The sequence below is a fragment of the Mustelus asterias genome, chromosome 25, assembly GCF_964213995.1.
Source record: "Mustelus asterias chromosome 25, sMusAst1.hap1.1, whole genome shotgun sequence".
Lineage (NCBI taxonomy): Eukaryota > Metazoa > Chordata > Chondrichthyes > Carcharhiniformes > Triakidae > Mustelus > Mustelus asterias.
The window spans coordinates 33,207,323-33,226,166 of NC_135825.1; the positions used below are offsets into that span (position 1 = coordinate 33,207,323).

An 18,844-nucleotide genomic window follows, 5' to 3' on the forward strand; every position below is an offset into this window, starting at 1 on the left:
GAATTGAACCCGGGTCCTTGGCACTGTGAGGCAGCAGTGCTAACCACTGTGCCACCATGCCGCCCTACGTTAAGATAGCTGCAGAGAAAATATTTCCTCTGATGGGGGAATGCAGAATAAAATGGTACAACTTAAAATTAAAGCTCGCATTGGGACATTCTGGAATGAAATCAGGAGACTCGAAATCGAGAACATGCTGTGGATGCTGGGTCAGTTGAAAATTTCAAGGCTGACATTGATGGATTGATGGTTGTCCTGCACTGGAACAGATACGTTGAAGACATGCCCAATACTGGTTACTGACGTCAGTTAGCTCAGTTGGCTGGACGGCTGGTTCGTGATGCAGAACAATGCTAACAGATTCAATTCCCATACTGGCTGAGGTTATTCATGAAGGCCGCACTTTCTCAACCTTGCCCTGGCCTAAGGTGTGGTGATCCTCAAGTTAAATCACCATCAGTCTCAAAAGGGGAGAGCAGCCTATGGTCATCTGGGACTTCACCTTTTTACTGTTCCCTGAGACTCATTTGCATGAGACTGACCAGCTGCAGGCTCCTCATGGATGCCCAGGCAGATTGTTGTTGAAGATGTTCTCAATTTTGGGTCGGGAAGAAAGAGATTGTCAATTGGATTGAGGGAGCATTGAGAAGGACGGAAGCATTCGAAAGAGCCAAATGGGCATTACCACAATTTTGCAATAGGCTTCAGCACTGCACTCCTGGCCCTTCCAGCTCCAATTTCAGGTAAGTATTTTTTATAATGTAACTTTTTGGTGCCATCTTGTGGCAATGGAGTCCCCTCAAGGATTACTGCTGAGCTGCATGCAGACAGCTACGGCAGCATGGTGGCACAGTGGTTAGCCAGGGACCCGAGTTCAATTCTTGGCTTGGATCACTGTGCAGAGTCTGCACGTTCTCCCCGTGTCTGCATGGGTTTCCTCTGGGTGCTCTGGTTTCCTCCCATAGTCTGAAAGACCTACTGCTTAGCTGATAAATGCAAAATACTGCGGATGCTGGAATCTGAAACAAAAACAGAAAAATGCTGGAAAATCTCAGCAGGTCTGACAGCATCTATGGAGAGAGAGTTGGACTCTGATGAAGGGTCATCTAGACTCAAAACATTGGCTCTACTCTCTTTCCACAGATGCTATCAGACGTAGTGGTTAGGTGAATTGGCCATGCTAAAAATTCTCTTTCAGTGTACCCAAACAGGCATCAGAGTGTGGCAACTACAGGATTTTCACAGTAACTTCATTGTAGTGTTGATGTAAGCCTACTTGTGACATTAATAAATAAGCTTTAAGCTACGGTCAGCCCAGCACTGGTTGCATTCAAGGCAGTCTGAATTTGCCTATGGGATTTCAAACAGATGCTCAGCTCCTATTGGCAAAGTTCCCTTTTTAGGCAAGAGTCCTGGCGGCCTATTTTGCTTTCAACAAAATGTTGGGCGATGGTCTTTCACGGCCCTGATGTCCGCCATATTGGATGCTTCAGGGAGCCATTTGTACTTGGGTAACAACAGTAGCATTGAACCTCTAGGCTGGTATCTTTGACAAAGAACTGGAATATTAGAATGATAGAACAGTCATTTGAGAGTCAAGTGAGAGAGAAAGAGCTTACAGGAGTTCAGAAAAAAGTTTAACAACTACATTTAAATTGTAAAGAGCTTTATTATGTAACATGGGTGGAGGAGTTAAGCTTCAGAGTAACAAAACAAAGTGAGGCTGGAAAGAGAGGCTCAACACCAATAAGAAGATGAATGATTAAAGTCCACACGAACGTTCATCACACTGACATTCTTGAAACAGGCAAGTTGGCAAGACAACCAACATTTATGCTGACTCAGAAGGGCAAGGTGAATCAACTCCAGAAATCCTCACGAATGTATCAACAATAAGCTGAGGAAACTAGACATTAAATATACCCAGCTGAGCTGTTATTTAACACAGTCAATTTGTCAGCAAAATAATCAAATCCAACCTAACCTTGCTGACTTCATGCCAATCACATTGAACAAGCTTTCAATAGAAAGAGCCCAGCTAATACTATGTTACTGTGATATACTAGAAGTACCATCATTGCCCCAGATGTTGCTTTGGCCAGTTATTATTTTCTATCTATGTACCTTATACGCTCTCATTGTTTAACATTAAGATAGGCCATAATCTCCCTAGTCCAGAATGATTAAGACTAAGTCATTTCTAGATTTCTGAATCCAGCAGGAGACCCAATAATCAATTTTATGTTGGCGAGATTTTCTGCTGGTGCCCGTCAAGGTGGATTGGGAAAGCCGCTGGAAGCTGGCGTAATGTGATGTGCAGGTGTCAGGGCTCAACTGCACAATCCCTGGGGCCATCTCCAGAATTTGGAGTAGAGGCTCCCATCAACCCTGAATCCCAGAAAACCACAGCCGTGGGTAGGGGGATCATTTGAAGGTGGATCTTCCAGATTTAATGTCATCGAGGAGGTCCATCGTCCAGCCTCCTGAAGATCCATCTTCCAGTCTGAGTGCTCTCGGAGATTCATCTTCATTTTCAGGAGGTACACCTTTCTTCAAGCGTGAGTCAGTGATGTTGGGCACCTCTTTAATATGGCACCCGGATACGACGAAGGGCTATGTGCGACCAGGCCTGCCAAATCACGGAATACGGCACCAAGCACTCAGTTGCGTAATTAATGAGGTCAGGGCCAGTGGATATGATACATTTTCCCGCTAGCCTCCACAGTAAGAAACACTCCACATGCCTGCCCCACCATAGCATCTAATCCCAGAATGGGAGAATTCCGCCCATTGTTTACAATCTAACATCTTCTTTGTATAAGTGCTTGGTAGTGCTATAAAACTTAAGTTTTGTTTTGAAAACAATAGCACCATTAAGTGCCAAACAGGCAAGAATACAGAGTTTTTCTTGCCTGTTTTTTTGGGCAAGTTTAATTGAATGAATTTACAGCAAGGGGCGGGGCCTAAACCTGCTGAGAGGCCGGCATTGGATTGCAAAGGGGGCTAGTGTGCATGCACCGATCTCCCAGTGTACTGAGAGATTGGTTGACAACTGCTTCCCCCCCAACCCTCGACATCACTGGCCTCCCGATCATCGGCATCCTGATTGCCAGCCCCGCCGCGACCCCCCCCCTCCCCCGCAACATGGCCTGATGGCCAGACCCAGCCTCTTAATGGCCAAACCCAGCGTCCCGATCACCGACCCTGACCTCTGATGGCCGGATCTGGCCTCCTGGTGACCGCCCCACACCACCCCCACCCCCTCATCCCCAGTGGCTAGCCTCCAATTCCCCCCTCCCCCTCTCCTCCCGGTCCACAATGGCTGGCCTTTAAGCACCAGCCCCACTTGCAGCCCCCACCTCTCAAGTTGAGTTCCCTCATTCCCTGCCATCCTAACTCCCCCCCCCCACCCCCCTCAGGCCCCACCCCTTGGCACTGCCATTGTGCCTAGTGGGCAGTGCCAGGGTGTCCAGTGGACACTATCAGTGTGCCAGACTGGCAGTGCTAGGGTGCCCAGTGAGCAATGTCAGGGTGCCAGGTTGGCAGTGCCAGCGTGGTACTGCCCAAGGGGCACCCTTTGCCCGACCTCCTGGGTGACCTCAATGGCCTCTGGTCCCACAAGCAAGACAATCACGCTTGGTCTCCATTGATGGTGACCATACATGATCCTTGCTCATGTGAATCTCCACCAGCGGGAGCAGAAACCTAAGCGAGCACGGACGATTGAGTCAAAGGTTCACAAAATAGATGCTAATAAGTATTAGCATAGTGTAATTACCCTTGTGCCATTCCCCGGCGTGAGGCTAATTACGTACAAAAAATGGATGGGAGGATGTTCGCTTATCACCCCGCTTAAATTTCCCAGCCCATTGCGCTACTCGATCATTTATATTTATTGCAATAAATCAATTAGTACAGAAGCAAAATTAAATCAGGAGATGCACAGAAATATGGTGGGGTTGGTGAAACTTTTCTTGGGCAAAGTGCAGGATGGGCAAAGCCCAGTTGGCTGTCTGCTTTGCATTTCCATTGTTTAGCACTGACGTTCAAAATCAATTTCACCCTCACAGTATCTACCTTATATTAAAACCATTTCTGAAATCCAAATAAAAGGATATTCATACTTTTTTTAGCTCCTTTCAGAGTCTTTTAACTGAGTTATTTCGCATTTCATATCTTGGCTCCGCACCTTGGTTCTGCAGAGTTCTGACTCACTTCAATGAAATGTGAATGGGGATGAAAGAACTGAACTGAAAAGAAACTGGCCAATGGCCTGTAGAATATACTCTCTCTTCAAGAGGTGTCTGGATAGAGAACAGTCAATTGAATTTGATCAGAATCAGACCCAGTGGTGGGGAAGCTTGTGTTCCATGTTAATGAGTTTAGAGCCACTTGACAGACATCAGTTTTACATTTGTGCATGCTTCACATACCCAATTAATGTTTTGACAAGGGATAATTGAATTTTGGAAACAGCTTTCTGCATCTTGATTTACAAATCAAAGCTTGTGTTCTACAGACCGATCGTACCAGCGTGACACATTGTAATTCCTTGGGCAAGGGCTATGTCATTTTAGCCCAAGGCAGTTCAAACTAAATCACACAATGCTACGTACAATGAAACATTTAGGTCAACAATCATGTCATGTCATGATTTTATAACTTGAAACTGGACAGACCGTAACAATATCAGAGGATTACCAACTGCAAGACCATTCAAGAAATGTGTCCTGATGCCAATTTGTATGAGGACAAGTTAAGACGCACATAAGAGTTGAAGATCTGTATAATTGTAACAGATCTGTTTTATTTCCTTTCTGAAACTCCACTGGCAGATTTTCCAAGGTTCTGGCCCATTATTGGGACCATTTGTGAAGCAAGTGGCTTAGCAGAAAACCGTGGGTGCACTATCAGTAATCCTCCTACCCTTTAATTTGATTGCATGGAAGCATTATGAGAAGAGTGCCCACAACTTTTCAATATGTCACCAGTTGCATCCAATCCCCTGTGGTGGAAAAGTCCCACTCCTGAATGGACTTGGTTTCAACAGGACACATACAGGCACACACGCACATGCACACACGCGCACAGCACATGCACACATGCACACACGCGCACAGCACACAACACGCACACATACACAGCACACACACACAGCACACACACACATGCACCCACGCACATGCACACACGCGCACAGCACACGCGCACAGCACACAACACGCACACATACACAGCACACACACACAGCACACACACACATGCACCCTCGCACATGCATACACGCGCACAGCACACACGCACAGCACACAACACGCACACATACACAGCACACACACACAGCACACACACACACGCACCCACGCACATGCACACACGCGCACAGCACACAACACGCACACATACACACACACACAAATATGCATCCGTGGAGATTCAATTTACTTTGATGCAGCATCCTTTAAAGGAACCACATTTTTATTTTATCCCACAGTTTGTTGACTTAGTTTATTTATTTAATGAAAAGAAGCACAGTGTCTGAGAAAGGAGGCCCAGTTAAACTTGACTATAGGCCTCATTTAAATTTTCCAAATCTGGACAAGAGCTGGACATCACTGGCGATCCAAGGGAATGGTGCATGGATTTGGAAAGCGATGTGGTCTCCACCCACACCACTCCACCCTATGATAGTGTGCATAAGAGATTAACATTGACAAGATTGCTTATCAACTCATGGTCACTTCATTCCTGTCCTGCACCCCTCAGCCTTCATTTCTTTAAGCAAGTATGAACATCCCCATTCTGACCCTGCATGAAGTCTTTCCCCCTTGAATTTGTGAAGCAAGTGGCTTAGCAGAAAACCGTGGGTGCACTATCAGTAATCCTCCTACCCTTTAATTTGATTGCATGGAAGCATTATGAGAAGAGTGCCCACAACTTTTCAATATGTCACCAGTTGCATCCAATCCCCTGTGGTGGAAAAGTCCCACTCCTGAATGGACTTGGTTTCAACAGGACACATACAGGCACACACGCACATTTTTTTTGGAGTAAAAACTATACTGATGTTGTAAGTGGATCAGACCTTTTTCAATTTAATTTGGCTCCTCGATGGCTTATTTGTAGCAGGAATCTTAGCCGACTTCAGCATTGCAAATGTCTGCAGACAGGAATGAAGTGACCATGGGTTGATAAACAACTTTGTCAATTTTAATCTCTTATGCACACTGGTCAGAATTTAATGCTTCCCCTGGAGGTGGGCTGGGATAGAGAGGTAGGGGGTTTCACTATCATAGGGTGGAGTGGTGAGGGGTGGAGACCCCATCATTTTCCAAATCCTCTTCCAAACCCCAATTAAATCCAGGAAAAGGAGGGCCAAAAATGATCTTATTGCCTTGCCACTTAAGGGCCTCAGCCCACTGCCATTGGTATTTAACTGTGGGCAACGCCATGTGGGAAAACTGCTACGTAAACCATGACGGTTATGCCTTTGAGCAGGTAAGGGGCAAATATGTTTGTCCCTCTTTCTTAATCATTTTGTGCCTAATGGAGGGACTCATCAGCAATGAGGGAAGTGCCCTTGGGGACACACACCCCATGCTTCACAATAACCCCTACTTCCCACCCACCTCATCAGAGCCTCCAGCAATTCCCACCCCATTTTCACCTTCATCCAGGACTCCAGAAATGATCCTTTTACTTGACCCCACTGAAGTTCTGGCAATGGCCACCATTCCTAGTGGCACAGCTGGTACTGGAGAACTGCTGGCCTGTGATTGGCTGACAGCTCTCGGAGATGGGACACCCATCCCACACCTGCATGCTATGGGAAATAGTCTTTTGGAGGCAGGAACACTGATGGCAGTAAACTAGCTGCCTAATTGGGGGTTAATCCTCATGAGGATTATGAGGATTCCAGAAATTGTTGCAACAGTGTTGCCTCAAGCTCTTCACGAAGTGAGCACGCCCACCACCATAACCACTAAATTCCGACCACGGTCCCTACCTGGATTGAGGGAGCTAACCTTGACCCAAATATTTTCTGAAAATTCCTGCTCACTAGTTTCAGAACAATGTTCTTCTTGCTCCAGAAACATGCCTACATTTTTGTAAACACAGTAAGTTTACTTAATACAATGTTTCCAAAAATGATTTCTCCTCCATTTTACTACAGAGATTATAAAGCAAAATTCAATAAAAGAGAACCATGAAATAATCTGAGGAGAGATGCAGGTTTCATTAAGATGGTACAATTATCTTTACATTATTGCCATCTTCCAGTTGAGGCATTTTGTTAAGGAATTTTAATTCACTATTTTCCCCCTTCAAGAAAATGTAATGGACTATAAATGGGTAACTCTCACTGACTTGAGACAGCTGTCTTTTAACTCTTCCCAACCCCTCAAAATCTTGATTATTATTTCCTTGAAAGTGGTGTGGTTTCAAAAGATTGACCTTCAACATTTCTTCCTGTTTGTGGTTCTTCCCTCTCTAGGCTTGGAGAGAATTGGACGGAATAATTCTTATGAGCAAGAAGGGAAAGTACTGTTTGTTATTGACGCAGTTTATGCCATGGCACATGCTCTGCACAACATGCACAAAGATCTTTGCCCAGGATATGTTGGCCTTTGTTCTAAAATGGATCCTATAGATGGCAAGGTCCTCCTTGAATATATCCGTAAAGTCAACTTCTCCGGTAAGTGTACAGAAGCATTTACCTATTGGACATTCTTATTGGAGGCAGGATCCAGAGTTTGTCATATTTGCACCAGGCCCGTAAGCTTAGATGCTGAAAGGGATATTTGCTACCAACTTGTGTGCTTGCAAAATGATGTGAAATGACTATTTTCTGTATTGCAAGTTTTGAAAATTATGAGCTTGCATTAAATAAGATCATGGAATATTGGTTTAGCAGCCTATGTTCAATTGTTGTTGCTTACATTCAGTGTGAAAGATTAATGGAACACTATTCAAATGTTCACAGCGAATAAAAGATTTGACAGAACTACTACGTGAAAGGCTAAACTCAGCTCATTGGTGGGGGATTCTTAATTGTTTTGCCAGGACTTAATGAAAATCGCTGTATTTACAGATAAAAAATCCTCTGTTATAAATGAATTGAATATGGCAACAACTTCAGAATTATAAGTTATCAATTGTAGCTCACTGTTATTTCTTCAGTTATTACTCATAGAATCATAGAATCCTTACAGTGCAGAAGGAGGCCATTTGGCCCATCAAACTTGCACTGACAACAATCCCACCCAAACCCTATCCCCGTAACCCCATGTATTTACCCCACAAATCCCCCTGACACTAAGGGGCCAATTTTGCCTGGTCAATCAACCTAACCCGCACATCTTTGGACTGCGGGAGGAAACTGGAGCACCCGGAGGAAACCCACGTAAACAAGGGGAGAACATGCAAACTCCACATAGACAGTGACCCGAGGCCGGAATTAAACCTGGGTCTCTGGTGCTGAGGCAGTAGTGCTAACCAATGTGCCACTGTGCCACCCTATGAATGTATTCCTTCACTGATTAATATATTTTTAAATGATGTGCCGACATAAGAAAACTTAAAAACAAAGCTATCGCCTTGAAATTAGTGATGCGATAGTAGAATACAAACATAAATGGTTAACATACTTAACATAAATGGTGTGACATTACGAAGTTCACAATGTTATTGGAGGCCTAATCCAATTGAAATGAATTTGTTGAGCAAGTTAAGCATCCATGTGTTAAGTTCTGCCGCAGTCTTTTCTGGGTAGATACTTTTTATTTATTGCCATAATGCTTTGAGGATGGGAATAGAGTCGCATCTTTACGTCAGTCTGATAGATAATTGCTACATTAGATGCTGCACTATTATCAAGAGCAGACTGAATTGCGTGTGAAATACAAGATAGACACTAAATGAGAAGCAGACAAAAGGGAGAACTGAATCAAGATTTTAAGGGTATAGGCAACATATTGTTCGACACAGCTGAAGAGCACAGCAGATTTGAAGAAAATAATTAGGTGCTGCACAGTCAAATAAGTCAAGAAATGTGATCTAATGACAAAGGAAAAGATGTAAGAAGAACTGATGAGAGAGAATTACATGACAGATAATCACGCAAAGTGAATATGACCAAAGTGTTTTGAAGCAGAAAGAGAATGCTAATTTAAATGCTAGCTAGAGACAGTGAGCTAGATTTCCATAAAAATGAAGAGGCCTTTCCTTAGGTGGGCGCTATTATCAGTACAGGTGGACTTTCAATTATTTGCATTCTTCATTATCTGCCAAGCTTTTCATGGAATCTTGCCCAATCTGTTGCTTCATTTTGCAGCCTACCAACGATAATGTTTCTATTGACAGAAATTAGCCCCAAAGGAAATGAAGATTCAATTTAATTTCTGCTTCCACTGTAATTATTTTAATTTTCACATCAGACAGGATCTACGGTGTACTGGTTTACCTTCATTCTGGCATTTAATGGAAATTCCATCACGTACGTTCGTAGCACAAGTAATGTGTTATCATATTTTAGAGAAAATGTAAATGTGAATGATTTTCACAAATGGAAAATCAATACATCAACTTTCAGTGCAAATCTTTCTCAGAGAAACCATTTTTAATAATGCCAATTCAGAGCAATATAACTTATTCTCATAAGCAATTATTTCCACTGAAACAAATGCTTTACTGAATTTGGATCTGAAATAGCAGCCCCTAACTTCCTTCCTCCTTTCTTTTTGTTTTGGGGGGGCGGTGTGTGCCGCAAAGCTGCGCTGGGAAATCCCACACAAGGGTTTACCTGGCAATTGTCCAGAAAGGCTAACTTCCTATGGACAATTGCTGGGAACCACCTGATAAAGGGATTTCAATCACTAACTTCGGAAGGTTCTGCCATTATTTACACTCAAAGTTACTCTGAAAGGAATAGAAGCACTTTGAACTTCAGCGCAACTATGTTAAAGACGCAAACTGAGCCCCACATAGGACACCTTTTCCCCACATCCTCAAAATCCCAAGGCACCCTTCACCCTCCATTTCCCCCACAAAATAAGCACTCCCAGTCCCCACGGTAATCTCCACCCCACAGGAATCTCCCCCACCCCACCATGACTTGACCCCCCCCCCCCCCCCCCCCCCCATCAACCCTGTCTGAGCCCACACTGGCCCCATGACCACCTCCCCCATCCTGAGCAGCCCCCCCCCCCCACCCACCCCCCCAAGTGTCCAGCTTCCTCCCCCATTCACTAACCCGAGAAAAACTTATCTTCTCCCTTTCAATGGTCCCTTTAAACTCATCTGCTTTATGACAGCTAATGCTACAAAAAAGGACCTCCTTTGCTCCATTTCTTATACACATCACCGCTCACACCAGGGCCATGCTTTGCTGCCTGAGTCTCATGCAGCCTGAGTCAGTAAAGTCGGGCGAGACAGAGGCTTTGGAATTTGAACGTAAGAAGTCATTAGAGAGTGGCAATCTGCCTCTGATTGCCACTGTGAGGAAGCGATGGCCCATTACCTTGCAAAACAAGACCACAAATAAAACTTAAAACAATATGTTCCCCAATGTTTCTAACCACCATCGTAACAAGTAGGCATAAGTTAAAAGAATATCGATCACAGTGGCACAATCGTTAGCACTGCTGCCTCACAGCTCCAGGGACCTGGGTTCGATTCCCGGCTTGGGTCACTGTCTGTGTGGAGTTTGCACATTCTTCCTGTGTCTGCGTGGGTTTCCTCCCACAGTCCAAGGATGTGTGGATTAGGTTGATTGGCTATGCTAAATTGCGCCTAAATTGTGTAGATTAGAGGGGTTAGCGGGTTAAATGTAGGGGTCGTAGGGATAGGGCCTTGAGTGGGATTGTTGGCAGTGCAGATTCGATGGGCCAAATGGCCTCCTTCTGCACTGTAGCGTTTCTATGATTCTATGATGAGCTCAATTGCAAATTTCAAAACTGTGACTAATGATTTTTTGGTTGGGTGGGCATTTTGAGGGATATGGATGGAAGACAAATAAATTGACGTGGATCAACCGTGATCTTGGACTCGGTTAGCTCAGTTGGCTGGACAGCTGGTTTGTAATGTAGAGCGATGTCAACTGTGTGGGTTCAATTCCCTTACCAGCTGAGGTTGTTCACGAAAGCCCGCCACCTCAACCTGGCTCCTCGCCTGGGGTATGGTGATCCTCAGGTTAAATTAACACCAGTCAGCTCTCCCCGTCAAAGGAGAGAGAGCAACCTATGGTCATCTGGGACTATGGCAATGTTACTTACTCAGTCTGGGGAGTCGGTTATCTCAAGTTGGCTGGATGGCTGGTTTGTGATGCAGAACGACGCCAAAAGTGCGGGTACAATTCCTGTACTGGCTGAGGTTATACATGAAGGCCCTTCTCAACCTTGTCCCTCGCCTAAGGTGTGGTGATCCTCAGATTCAATTACCACCAGTCAGGGAGAGCATCCTATGGTCACCTGGGACTATGGCGACTTTACTTACTGTTTAACGGAAGACAGAACAAGTTCAAGGAAACCCCATGGCCTCTTATATTTGAATACCCTTCCTCGCAGGAGTAGACATTGAGCATTATTTATACCATACTGTAGCAGTTATCAGTGACCTATGAATTTTTACATCGCATGTAACCAGCCAGCAATAAATCATTTCTTCACAGTTGCGGTAGCATTTACAAGCAGATATGGAATTCTATTTATCAATGTATATAACTCAGAATCTCATTTTTTTTTGTTTTATGTTGTCATTTTCCCCTGCACTCCCATGTTTAGATATTGCCCCAAAACATACTACTTTATATTTTGTTGCTTTGAACTGCATTTGCGCGCACGTCTCCATTGCATTGCAGACTTATTGCATCCTCCTCATCCTCCTCCTCATAGCCTTGTGTCAGGAGACTGATGCCTGAGTTCTGTTTCAATTGTAGCAATCAAAATTTCACATCGGCTTGTGTGAGGACTCCTTACTCCTTAGAATAGCATCATAGATTCACTACAGTGCAGGAGGAGGCCATTCGGTCCATTGAGTACATAGAACATAGAACATAGAACATAGAAAGCCACAGCACAAACAGGCCCTTCGGCCCACAAGTTGCGCCGATCACATCCCCACCTCTAGGCCTATCTATAGCCCTCAATCCCATTAAATCCCATGTACTCATCCAGAAGTCTCTTAAAAGACCCCAACGAGTTTGCCTCCACCACCACCGACGTCAGCCGATTCCACTCACCCACCACCCTCTGAGTGAAAAACTTACCCCTGACATCCCCCCTGTACCTACCCCCCAGCACCTTAAACCTGTGTCCTCTCGTAGCAACCATTTCAGCCCTTGGAAATAGCCTCTGAGAGTCCACCCTATCCAGACCCCTCATGATGAGTATGCATCAACTCGCCGACAGAGAATCCCACCCAGGCTCTATCTCAGTATCCCCACATATTTACCTCATTAATCCCCCTAACCTACATATCTTGGGACCTAAGGGACAATTTAGCATGGCCAATCCACCTAACCTGTATGTCTTTGGGACATAATGGGGGGATTGCCAATGGCCATTGCCAACCTGGCAGTGCCAGCCTGGCCCGCTGCCAATTGAGAATGATTTTAAAACATTTTCACTGAGGCACATGAGCTCCAGGGATTATCAGTGGCTCACTTGTCAAAAGAGATGATAACTCAGCAGCAGGTGAATGGTGGCTGGAGGTGGTTGCCATTGATGCACTGTTTATCAGGCAGGCTGAGGTTCATTGAAGCAAGGAATTGAAAAGTTAGAGGGATTGCTGAATGTGGGCCCATTTCTGGGGGGCAGGGAACAGTTATTGGAAACACACCTCAAATTCACTTCAGGCTGCACTAGGGGTGTGCGAGGTTTTGAGTCTTGAGAGCTCTAATTCTCAAGGGGTGGTATGCATTCAGAGTTTGACTCCTTCCGTGAGTAGGAGAATGAGAGACATGGTGGCACAGTGGTTTGCACTGCTGCCTCACAGCGCCAGGGACCCGGGTTCAATTGCTGGCTTGGGTCACTGTCTGCGTGGAGTTTGCAATTCTCCCCATGTCTGCGTGGGTTTCCTCTGGGTGCTCCGGTTTCCTCCCACAGTCCAAAGATGTGCGGGTTTGGTGGATTGGCCATGCTAAATTGCCCCTTAGTGTCAGGGGGACTAGCTAGGGTAAATATATGGGGCTATGGGGATAGGGCTTGGGTGGGATTGTGGTCGGTGCAGACTCGATGGGCCAAATGGCCACATTCTGCACTGTTGGATTCTATGAGAGACTGGTTCAGCCCATAGAGCAAGGCTGCAACAGTCAGAAGCACGAGCGTCAAAAGGGCAAAGGGAAATGTGGACAAGGAGTGTGCGTAGGTCGAAGAATGCGGGCTTCAGTCAGTAGAAGTCAGCCAAAAGGGGTTTCGTATGGAGATTCTGCTTCATGGAGACGTCAGAGCAGAATGCTGAATGAGGAATTGAGGCCAATCGGATGTGGCGGCCACCCAGTGCCTTTGGCGGTAAAGATATTGCAGCGCTCAACTAATTTGGAGACATCAGGGAGATATTGAAGTCAAAGACTCATTGCTGCTTCAAACAGGCGACAGATGCTACGTACCAGAGGGCAGTTCATAGAATCATAGAAACCCTACAGTGCAGAAAGAGGCCATTTGGCCCATCGAGTCTGCACAATCCCACCCAGGCCCTACACCCATAACCCTACATATTTACCCACTAATCCCTCTAACCTACGCATCTCAGGACATGAAGGGGCAATTTTAGCATGGCCAATCAACCTAACCTGCACATCTTTGGACTGTGGGAGGAAACTGGAGCGCCCGGAGGAAACCCACACAGACACAGGAAGAATGTGCAAACTCCACACAGACAGTGATCCAAGCCGGGAATCGAACCCGGGTCCCTGGAGCTGTGAAGCAGCAGTGCTAACCACTGTGTTACCGTGCTGCCCACGGCAGTTACATAAAGTATCACACCAATGAGCCAGCCAGGTTGAAAGACTGATATGTGTTATCGTTATCATTGGATCCCTTTAGGTGCAGGAGCTGATCGACAAAACCCGTCTTTCCCTCAATGAAGGGCTGTCCTGTTACAACCCATCATATCTCCATTGCCTCTTGCATTGGAGCCACGACAGCTTCACAATACCTTCAGCACTTCTCTGCTCCCTGTGAGCACTCTTCTCCTACAAACACAGACTACCCATGTCACCTTTGTCTCCCATAGCCCAACTGTGTAATATAAAATGTATTAACAGTAAGGAGTCTAACAACACCAGGTTAAAGTCCAACAGGTTTATTTGGTAGCAAAAGCCACCAGCTTTCGGAGCGCTGCTCCTTCGTCAGGTGAGTGGGAGATCTGTTCACAAACAGGGCATATAGAGACACAAACTCAATTTACAGAATAATGAATAATGATTGGAATGCGAGTCTTTACAACTAATCAAGTCTTAAAGGTACAGACAATGTGAGTGGAGGGAGCATTAAGCACAGGTTAAAGAGATGTGTATTGTCTCCAGGCAGGACAGCCAGTGAGATTTTGCAAGTCCAGGCAAGTTGTGAGGATTACAGATAGTGTGACATGAACCCAAGATCCCGGTTTAGGCCGTCCTCATGTGTGCGGAACCTGGCTATCAGTCTCTGCTCAGCGACACTGCATTGTCGTGTGTCGTGAAGTCCGCCTTGGAGAATGCTTACCCGACTATCAGAGGCCGAATGCCCGTGACTGCTGAAGTGCTCCCCAACAGGAAGAGAACAGTCTTGCCTGGTGATTGTCGAGTGGTGTTCATTCAGCCGTTGTCGTAGCATCTGAGACATTCTCCATGGTGGCCTTCACGACACACGACAGCGCAGTCGCTGAGCAGAGACTGATAGCCAGGTTCCGCACACATGAGGACGGCCTAAACCGGGATCTTGGGTTCATGTCACACTATCTGTAATCCCCACAACTTGCCTGGACTTGCAGAATCTCACTGGCTGTCCTGTCTGGAGACAATACACATCTCTTTAACCTGTGCTTAATGCTCTCTCCACTCACATTGTCTGTACCTTTAAGACTTGATTAGCTGTAAAGACTCGCATTCCAATCATTATTCATTATTCTTTAAATTGAGTTTGTGTCTTTATATGCCCTGTTTGTGAACAGAACTCCCACTCACCTGACGAAGGAGCAGCGCTCCGAAAGCTAGTGGCGTTTGCTACCAAATAAACCTTTTGGACTTTAACCTGGTCTTGTTAGACTCCTTACTGTGTTCACCCCAGTCCAACTCCGGCATCGCCACATCATATAAAATGTATACCAGTTTCCAAAGGCCAACATTGCGCCTTGGTAGATTTAGTGCAAACTGGCATTCAGTCTTGGCAATATAGCATCTACCTCGAACTGACTATGGGACATTGGTATGAGGTTACTCTGTGATTCAGTGTGGATAATGGCGATTGGTCATGCCCGATATTTGGATCAGCCACCTCATCATAGCTCCTGGTGGCAGGGTAGCGTACCTGCTATTATGAATGCCATTCATCTTCCCAGGCCACACCAGTCACTGAATTGCTTCCAGCACTGCACCCATGTTTATGTGAACACCCTTGGCCTCTGACTTCCTCAACCATGTTCAACAATGCTTTCTTTGTGAGAATAGCACCTCTTTCCATGATCTTACCACCTGTAGGAGTACCTCTCGAAAAGTGTCAGTAAATCTTGGACCCACCCTTCTTCTGATTCTAGCCATTGCAGTACAGTCTCCCTTGTTCAACACCCCTTCCAGTGCGCTCTATCTATGCACTTTGACCTGCTGGAATATACACCCACCCACCAGTTGTTATTGGCCGGTTCCTCTGCTTTCTGCCTGGTAATTGGCTGTAGACAGGAAATGCCCAAGGAGGTTCTGCCACCTGCCTAAGCAGTCCTTGGCATCAGGACTTCTTCTCAATTGGGTAAATCCAGCCCAAATATGCAAAGGTGTCATATTTTAGAAGTGTGCATAGAATCCCTACTGTACAGAAGGAGGCCATTCATCCCATCGAGTCTGCATCAACAACAATCTCACGCAGGCCCTAGCCCCGTAACCTCTCATATTTACCCTGCTAATCCTTCTGACATTAGGGTTAATTTAGAATGTCAATCAACCTAACCCGCACATGTGGGAAGAAACCGAGCACCAGGAGGAAACCCATGCAGACACGGAGAGAATGTGCAAATTCCACACAGACAGTGGCCCGAGGCCAGAATTGAACCCGAGTCCCTGACGCTGTGAGGCAGCAGTGCTAACCACTGTGTCACGATTTACAGCATAACGTACAGACAGAAAACTATAAATATTGTAATTTACTGTTTATCTATTTTATGTTAAATAAACTATTTTTTTGCTTTTGTCTGATAGAATATGTGTCCAGAATCATACTGAAGACAGGGAAAATTGCATGCTGGAACATGGTACATTGCAGTAAGCTGGAAAACAGCACCAATGACCCTGCCTGTTCAATCATTTAGTATTTTGACTGTTTACCTACCTAATCTGCAGTTAAGACATAATCCAATTTATTCAATGCTTGTGATCCATTTATGGGGATGATCGTTGACATATAGCACTCAAATGTTTAGCACAAAAAACACAATGGCAGAGACAAATTATCTCTGAGGTTAAGGGTCAGCGAGTCTCTTAAGCATGGGTTAAGTGTTTGATGTGGAGATGCCGGCGTTGGACTGGGGTGAACACAGTAACAGTTTTAACAACTGGGTTAAAGTCCAACAGGTTTATTTGGTAGCAAATACCATTAGCTTTCGGAGCTCTGCTCCTTCGTCAGATGGAGTGGAAATGTGCTCTCAAACAGTGCACAGAGACACAAAATCAAGTTACAGAATACTGATTAGAATGCGACAAGATCTTAAAGATCTGGTTGGCTGTAGGGATTCTCATTCTAATCAGTATTCTGTAACTTGATTTTGTGTCTCTGTGCACTGTTTGAGAGCACATTTCCACTCCATCTGATGAAGGAGCAGCGCTCCAAAAGCTAATGGTATTTGCTACCAAATAAACCTGTTGGACTTTAACCTGATGTTGTTAAAACTGTTTAAGTGTTTGAAGTGGAGGAAGGTTCAGGGCTAGGGAGAAAGCTGCGAAGTGGGATGACTTCAGATTATTCTGGCAAAGAGAAGATGGACTGTAAGGTCTTCTATTGTACGATAAACTCCTGTAGTCCTATAGTTGTAACATATATTGCCTAAGATGGTATAATTAACTTTTGGTACTTCTGGTTGAGTTGCTATGATCAAATGGCTATAGTTGTGAGCGATCATTTGGGCATTAGAGTTTATGCAGACAGAGCAATGTGATTTATTTGGGAGAGTAGCTGGTGTAGTTGATGAGAAGTAAAAAGTGCACAGCTGGAGAAAGCATAGTCATAGAATACCTACAGTACAGAAGGAGGCCATATGGCCCATCGAGTCTGCAGCGACTCTCTAACTTTAAATAAACTTTAAACTTTTAAAACAATTTAGCATAGCCAATCCATCTAACCTGCACATCATTAGACTGTGGGTGCAAACTGGAGCACCCAGAGGAAACCCACACAGGCACAGAGAACGTGCAAATTCCACACTGACTGTCACCCAAGGCCGGAATTGAAGCCAGGTCCCTGACGCTGTGCTAACCACTCTGCCACTGTGCCACCATTTAAGGAGCAAAAGTGAAAGGGTATCATCTATAGGTATAAGTGGAATAGTGGATAATGTCCATAAAGATTGCAGGTGTACCATCGCTAACAGTGATCATGGAGTTGACAAATTTTCCACAAGGTAACTGCTGGAACAGCTGGTGTAAGAAGCAAGAGATATCAAAATTGGACATCATCCTGTGAATGTAATAGATGTTAAATGTCACTTGTGAAGAGGTGATATTCATTTTTCATCGGCTGTGTTTATTAATTCGAGACCGGGTTTGAGGAAGGAAAGCAAAATTAATGAAGGAAACTGCTGTCTTTGTCCTCTGAGAAGGAATTGCAATTTTAAAGGTCTTAGCTGTAACATGTGGCAGACATTAATCCTATAAAGAGCAGATGCTTTAATGCAATTTACTATTGTCCAGTATTAATTTCATACCAAACATGAATATTAAGAAGGATTTCACATAAAAATGCTTGCGTCTGATATGTTTACATGTATACAAAACCAGAAACTTCATCGCTTCATTTATGTAGTCATCTGAACCCTTTAATTATACTAGAGTCATGAAGACTCTGCTCCCTTTCTCTCTGTGTTTTGTGTTAAATTCCATTTATTCAGAACAGGCTGACAGCATTGTGTTTAAGATGTCTATTTTGTTACCCTGAAAGCTCCAGTTCAGCGGTTAGTTGGACTGACACAAAAAAAATGTATCAGCTGTACAGGTAGGAAAATCAGTCTTCCACACAAACACTTCATCGGGGCTTGGGGGAGGAGGAGGTGGAGGAGGAGGTGGGCAGCAACAACACATCGTTCATTTTACTCTGACATTTGCAGTCCTGTTCAGCAAGTGGAATGTCAGAATAGTCTAGGTGGTATTAAATACTTTATCAGCTGAATGAGAATGCAAAGGAGTGAAATCTTGGAGAAAAATGCAGTGAGATTCATAGAAATTAGAAAAAAATTCATTATACTGGAAAATGTTGCAAAAATATAAGGATTGCACAGTCAATCTGAGTGACTCATAATTCAGATAACTTAGTCCTCAGTAGTTTTGAACTAAATTATACCACAGTTATATTCATCCTAATATCGGTTCTGGGGCAAATCATGTGACTAATGGAACACAAAGGCCATCGCAATTTGGTATTCGCATTTAACAAGTGTTAAAAAAATG

At 44.7% G+C, this 18,844-nt stretch overlaps 1 protein-coding gene across 1 annotated transcript in view; it reads left to right on the top strand.

The window, feature by feature from the left end:
- LOC144511889 (metabotropic glutamate receptor 4-like) overlaps positions 1–18,844 on the top strand; it is a 1,280,229-nt gene that overhangs the window by 740,307 nt on the left and 521,078 nt on the right. The window contains exon 6 of the mRNA XM_078242320.1: positions 7,496–7,696. Within this exon, the coding sequence (XP_078098446.1) occupies positions 7,496–7,696 (201 nt within the window). The remainder of the gene's footprint in view (positions 1–7,495; positions 7,697–18,844) is intronic.